The sequence below is a fragment of the Lathamus discolor genome, chromosome 3 (genome assembly GCF_037157495.1).
Source record: "Lathamus discolor isolate bLatDis1 chromosome 3, bLatDis1.hap1, whole genome shotgun sequence".
NCBI lineage: Eukaryota > Metazoa > Chordata > Aves > Psittaciformes > Psittacidae > Lathamus > Lathamus discolor.
Genome location: NC_088886.1, coordinates 13895140 through 13902326, shown reverse-complemented (window position 1 = coordinate 13902326; position 7187 = coordinate 13895140). Strand labels below are relative to the sequence as shown.

General features: G+C 41.9%; 1 protein-coding gene across 5 annotated transcripts in view; it reads left to right on the top strand.

Annotated features, from left to right (window-relative positions):
- Positions 1 to 1815: 1815 nt before the first annotated feature.
- PIGK (phosphatidylinositol glycan anchor biosynthesis class K) overlaps positions 1816 to 7187 on the top strand; it is a 95480-nt gene continuing 90108 nt past the window's right edge. For 3 of the 5 annotated variants that reach the window (XM_065673603.1, XM_065673606.1, XM_065673605.1), the window contains exons 1-3: positions 1951 to 2127; positions 3764 to 3817; positions 6217 to 6308. In XM_065673603.1, coding sequence (XP_065529675.1) covers positions 1966 to 2127; positions 3764 to 3817; positions 6217 to 6308 — 308 coding nt within the window. In that variant the 5' untranslated portion in view covers positions 1951 to 1965. Of the gene's footprint in view, positions 2128 to 3763; positions 3818 to 6216; positions 6309 to 7187 lie in introns of all 5 variants that reach the window. The other 2 variants (XM_065673607.1, XM_065673604.1) reach the window with 2 other exon arrangements.

Genomic DNA, 7187 nt, shown 5'->3' with positions numbered 1-7187 from the left:
CTATTCTGACCTGTGGTGAAACGTAGGATTTCAAGTGTCTCATCCCATACAGGTGATCCTTCCTGTAAGGGAAATTTGCTACAGTTCTTAATTACAAAGCACAAGTACTGGATGTTTGCCTGTACGGCCCATAAATGATAATCTATGTTTACACTATTGCAATGCTACTTGACAAAAATTTTGGTGGCTTTTTTTCCATTTCTTTTTTTCTTATGTAGCAAATCATACACAGTGGCCTGAAAAGAATGTTATTCAAACTGAAATTCAATTATCCCAGAGAATGACAAACTTAAGGTCACCTGTCACATGAATTTCATAAGGTTTGGCAGTTTTTAAATGAACCGGATGTTTTCAACTTGTGTTCGCAGAAAAGATGTTCATTACTTCTCATGTCAGGAATGCTTCTTGGTAAGCTGAAGTTACTTTTTGGTAACATTTAACCTAATTTTTCATTCAGTACAGACATCAGGATTTATGCCTGATTCAAAGATAGATCATCAGGATATAGCTGATGACATTTTTCTATCGGAAAAGCTGTTGACCAGAATGCATGATACCAAAGGACGAATATCTGTAATAAATGCAAAGAGCAAAGAACTGAGCTTAACAGAAAGAAGTTCAGCCAAAGGTTAAGACCTTCTGTCACATTTTATCTATCCAGCTCCACATGGGAGCTGAAAGGTAACGAGAAGCTATCCAAGTCAAAGCGCATGAAATCAACTCACCAGTTTATAAGACTGCATGAGTACATGCTCTGTAGATAGCTGCCTATCCTTTAGAATTACTGACGCATCTTGAGCACATCTCAGAATGCTCAGAGACCTAAGCATTTGAAAGGGCAAGGAAAAAGCTTAAGCTTGTCCCTAGTCATAAATTCAGTTAGTGTTTTAGAGCAAGAAGATAAACAGGGGAACTTACAAGCAGGCACCAAGAGACAGACACACATAGCGCTTCTCGGCTGGTTAATAAAAGATTCACACAGGAGATGTGAGCATAACATGAGTCGGTGGCTATAGTTTTTGCTAGGGAGTTTATTAGCCTTAGGCACAAAAAGAAAAGGCTATCTAATTACATGTCATTATTTTTATTGAGGAAACCAGTGATGCTTCCAAACAGCAAATGTGATGTTGTTGAAATTCCAACATCAATACATGGAAATATGCTGCTGTCTGAGAAAGTCATTACTGATGACAAGTACACAGAGCAGGAAATAGCTTCCATGGTCCATGGCAGATTCTGAATCTTCACTAATGCAAGCCATCAGGCAATTGAACAAAGGTGGTGACAAGATGAGTTAGTTAGTGGAAATGAAAGAATCAAGACCAGGTGGTTCGATACACTGAAATAAAAATCTGATGATTCATCAGCTCGGAGGGATGCATGTGTGAAAGGCAAGCATTTAAGAGGGCATTTTGACAGAAGACTCAATTCCAGGTCCCCATCTCCTCCCCACCAAAGGTGCTCGCTCTCCCTGGCTCTCTGCTCTCCAAGGCAGCTCTTGCCCTGCAGCCCAAGGCCTGAGGTCATCCTCCGCTTGGTGTGCTAGCATCAACAAAGCCCAGCGATTCCAGCATGTTTTTGCTAGGCGGCTGAGAGGTACGTCTGTTGTTACACCCCCAGGAGCCTCCCAAGCCAAAGGCGAGATGAAAGGCCAGAGTACTTTAACATGTCAGCCAGGCCTGTCCAAGGGACGGACGAGGTCTGGGTAGGGCTGCAAAACCCCGTGACATGGCCAAAACGAACACGTATGCTCGAGGCGGTGGTGGGCTCTGCCGCCATCCCTGCCTCGGCTCTGTGAAAACCGAGCTCTAAGCAGGCTGGGAATGCCGAGGGAGCTCTGGTACGTGCCTGGGCCCGCGGCGTGGCTCAGAGCACGGACACGATCCTCCCAAGCGCGGGGACCCCTCCTCGGAGCCACCGCGCCGGACACCACACGAGCGGCCGCGCACGGAGCCACCGCGGAGCATGCGCAGAAGCCGCCTCCCCCTTCCGGCAGCTGCGGCGGCCGGGGCCTGGCGGAAGAGTCGGGGTAAAATGGCGGCCGCGGAGCCCGGCGCCGGCTGGTTCCGCGCCGCCGCCACCCTGCTCCTGGGGTGCTGCGGGGCAGCGCTCACCAGCAGTGTCCAGGTACGGAAGCTGGTGGGAGCGGCCGGCGGGGAGAGAGGGCGGGAGGCGCTGTGCTACCCTGCAGGCTCTATGCTGCTGGTTTCCCCCATCTCCCTCTCTCCTCGGGCAGAGCCCGTGCCCACAGCCCTGAGCCGCCCCGGGCCGCTTGTGGCGCTGCCGAGCGGGGTGGCACTGGGTTCGGCGGGCGCAGTCCGTGAGCAGCTCTCCCCAGCGGCTGTTCTGGCCGTGCTGCCGGCCCCGGCCGGGGGTCGGTCTGTCCCTCCCCCGGCTCCGCCTCTCCCCGCTCCGCTCTGCCCCGTGGCGGGGCTGCGGGTGCTCTCCGGTGGTAGGGCCGCGTGGACTGTAGTGCAGCGCAGCGCTGGAGCCGTGGGGCTCAGCGGGCACGGGTGACTCGCGTAAGCTGTTCAAAGTTAAGCAAACAAACAGTCTTTGAACGCGTTTGTAAGTTTCTGAATCTGAGCTTCTCTTTGGGTACACAGTGTAAGTTTCAGTAGCCGGTGTTTTATGTTACTCTTCGGGCTTTTGTTGGCTTAAGTTATGTGTGAATGGAATTTCATCGGTTAAAGACCAGGTCGGGGTGTTGGGGCCGTCTAGCTGCCTGAGCTCACCTGGGCTTGATTTATTACCCTGACCCCGTCTCGCAGGTGCGAGAAGGCATTTGCCCATAGCGGTGGGAGCTAGGCTTGTTTGTTTCAGTGGGGGTAATTTTGTATTTCAGTAATTACGGTTTTGCACGGTGCCCACACTGCACCTGGAGTGTTGTTTGCATTTGGATTCTGCTTTATTACTAATTGTCATACTTGACATTAATTACAAACAGGACAAAAAAATAGACAAATAAAATATAAGTCTTCCTAATCAAGCTGCCAGTTTGCTACTTCGAATACAGTGCACTTTACATTTATTTTAACAAATGCTTTTTTCTGTGGCTGTGTGTTTTGTGTGAAACCACAGGCATCAGCCCAGTACCCCTCAGAGATTTATCAGAATCTGATTAAGAATCAGCAAGTCTGGATTCTTGTCCAGTGACAGACTCACTCCTTTACCTCTGCAAAGTCTTTATCCCCTTTCTGTGTCCTGATATATGCAATCTGTTAAAGAAAAAGGGCCCTCTTTGCAAAGCCCAGTGGGAGCTATGGAAATCACAGACTATAGAGAAGGCTGTTATCATAGATCCTGATTTTGGAAGATAAATGTAACCACTTCAGATTTAAAATGGGTTAAAATTGCAGATTCACTTAGGTGCTTTTGAGAAGATGAGATGAACAAGGAAAATAAAAATTAATGCAAGCCTCTCTTCTCATTAAGGGAGAAACTGTAGGTCAATAAATCATTTTATTTTGTTCTTAGTGTCCTTTGGAATAGAGATGTGTGGGCTTTTGTTTTAACTAAGCTGCAAATGACTAATAGTTCTTTCTCCTTTGTTATTTCACAAGTTTCAGGGAAAGATTTGAAGCAATTAACTTGCATGAAATACAAAAAACAGAAAAAGACAAACTACCTCTTGAAGCTTTTGTAAGATTTATTCAGCATTTAAGTATGGTAAACGTATGCATTGAACACTGTCTTGTGGAAAGAACAAAAACGAGTGGTCATTTCTTATTACTGAAAGGCATCTAATGTCTCCATCTTTCAGGATCAAGCAGAAGAGTTCTTTAGAAGTGGACATACAAATAACTGGGCAGTTTTGGTAAGTGTGGCACAGGTAGTTTTCTTCCAATAAAGTTGACAACTTTTCAACAGGAGCCGTAATAGCAACAGTCACTCAAGAATTCTGTTCATCTGAAAGAAATGGAAAGATAAAGACTTGGGAATGAGTAAATTTGAAATTGTGCCTGCAAATTTATTACGCTGTAATAAAATTATCTTTTCAGTATGACTACATTTCAGGCACTCAGAATGTCTAGCTATGTGGCAGGATTTGTAAAACAAAAGTTCTGACAGCATTAAACCGGTTAAATTACCATACTGCTTATTGAACAGAAGTGTAATTCTGATATCAGCGAATAGTATCTCTTGAACCAGAAAGGTACACTTGATTTCAGATTCTTGTTCATACTTAACCTGTTGAATTATGGTAACAGGCTTAGAATAAAATAAATTCAGGCAGTGTGATGTTTAGATCAACTGTTTTTATGCAATTTTTTTTTTCTTTGCCATGAAGCTTTTATTAGCTTTGGATCATGCTTCACAATTGGTTCTTAATCACAATTTGGGGCTTAATGACTAATTTGTTTCAGAACATGACTGTAATTACTCAGTAGCAGCTGTTTGTTTTCCAGATACTAAAACTGAGCAATATAAAAGAAAAGTTAACAGTAATTAATTAAATTAGAAGGAATAATTTCTGTATTTTACAATGAACAAACTCAAAACTATTAAAATATCAAGTACTACTCTAATACTATTAACAAGTAGGTGCTTTTATGCTCCATAAAAACACACAAAGGAGGTGGAAAATTAGGTACAAGGAGTTATATTTTCTGTTCTCAACAGATTCTCTGCTGGTTATATTTTTTCAGTAGTTCATAGGTAAGCTTTGTAACAATTGCTACTACTTCTTGAAGCAGTAAAAGAGGGAGGGTTTTACAGCTATCAGGCACTTCAAGCCTGGCATTGTACTGCAGTCCTCCTTCATCAGTAGTTGAAATTAATATGCCGCAGTGTGAAGAGCAACATTTAAAGCGTAGGAACATTTTCCACTGTGTTGTAAGAGAGGTAATGGAGGAAAGGGGCAGGTGCTAATACCTTGAAATGTCATAGCTAAGTAGGCCACAGTTAGTTTTCAGAGCTTTAAATCTTGCTGAAAGGCAAATGTTCTCATGGGCTGGATCCCATGGGCTTTTTTTCCTGACTGACAGCATGATTGAGACACAAAGGGATCCTTTTAGGCTGATTTTTTATTATTATTCAAGCTACTACTCATTTCTTTTTATGAAAAGGCTAGAGACAAAAATGTTACATAGTGTAACTTAGAGATGTTTCTGTTTACGAAACATATATTTTATCTGTGTTTTTCTATTCAAGGCCAGGTTGGATGGGCCTTCGAGCAATCTGGTCTAGTGAAGGGTGTCCCTGCCCATGGCAGGGGGCTTGGAACTAGGTGATCTTTAAGGTCTGTTCCAACCCAGGTCATTCGGTAAATCTATGATTAAATTAGAGCTTTACATTTAAAGCTGAAAAATTAAAAGACCTGTCTGAATGCTCATTACTGCTTCTCTATTTTTGTGTTTTTAAAGTTACCTTTTCTAACATGCTTCTTCCTTTCTGTGTTTGGAAGACTTGTAAAAGTGAAGGAAATTTGTCTCTGGAGCAGGATTTCAGTCCTTGGTGTGGAACAAACACAAGCACAAGGACAATGATAAGGCTTTAGTAAGGAACTACATCAGATTGCCTCTGAAGCTTTTTGAAATCTCATTGGTTTAAGGCTTTTGAGGACGGATTAAATAATACCTGACCTAGGTATTAGTTTTACGTGCAGGAATGGCTGATCCCTGACACTTTGCCTGTTAGAACAGAAAAAACTGAGCTCCTTTGAAATTTTTGAGAATTTGTATTCAGGTTTTGGTTAGAGCTCACTTAGCTCTTACTTTATTATATTTGACTCCTTAAATGCAAATGTCCTCAGTGTATTTTCCCCTGTGTGTGGCTTCTGCATGAATTCACTTATGCCTTTGTGCAAGAATGATCCCAGAATGGTTTGATATTGAGATGAGAACTCTTCCTTTGATTTCTCTTTGATACAGAAAAAACAAGTGAAGAAAATTTAGCTTATCCACTTACTATTGCTGAATTATTCCCTAAAGTGCCACTTTCTATACTTCGTTGGGTTTTATGACAATTTTTTCATGAGTCAGTATGTTAAGAACTAATTTTTTTTTAAGCTTTTATTTTCAGCATTTGCTACTTTGATACAACAAAGACTTCTATAGCTTATATCATGAGGTTTTTGGTGTTGCTGTGTTCTTTCTGATTTGTTACTAGTTTGTTGATATTTCTGTAATCACAGTCTTCTGATGCAATGTGCCAGGCTATCTTTATCTTTTACAGTATTTAGTATGATTTTTTTTCTTTCCTTCTTTTCCCAAGGTGTGTACGTCTCGATTCTGGTTCAATTATCGTCATGTGGCAAATACTCTCTCAGTATACAGAAGTGTCAAGAGACTGGGCATTCCCGATAGGTGAGGGAATATTGGTGAATACCGTTCCTTGCAAATGTACTGATAAAGCTCACCTTATTGTCTGAAGCAGTTTAAAACTACATTTCTCTTCCCAGTTTAACTGGCTAAAAGTAAAAAGGCATATGATTCCATCAGTGTATTGAAAAGTGTGGCAATATTGTTCAAAAAGAGTAGTCACAAGTTATTTACCAGTTGGAATAGATTAATTAGATTAAAAATACAAGGAGGTGTCTGGCCACTAAAATATGCCACTTAGAAAACTCGTGAAAGCATAATGTGAAAGTTTATAAATGCATCAGCGGTGACAGTACTACTCTGAGGTATGACTTTTGCTGTACTTTCAGTGTGGAGATGTTAGTAACCATAAGTGAATTGAAGTGTAAGACTTCCACATCTGCAGCTACCTTGAGAGTCTCTAAAAGCCTGAACAAAGCTGCTGTTACATATTAAAAGTAGCCTTGAAAAATCCATTTTGCATTATGTTTTTAGAGAAACCAGAAGCTTTTTCCATACCAGTTGTGCTTCTTAGTGATAACACAATAGTCAAAATAGTATCCCTTCTTTGACAATAGGATGAGGAAGGTAAACAAACTGTTCTGAAGTGTCTTAGCTGTGTTCTGAATGGACGTTGGCACAGTTCCATCAACTGTTTTGGAATGCAATTTACTCATACCAGAATTGTGCACCAACATAATAGGCTATATACATAGGCTTCTCTGGAAATCCTAGTGGTTCTGATTTTTCATGCTTGTTTAGGGGACTGGTACTTTCTTCAGTATTTCTGCCTAAAGAAGTATGAACAACTTAATCATTGCAAAATGTATGTTTTACTGGATTGAATTCGTATGGCATTTTTTTGTCAACATCCAAACTGTGGTA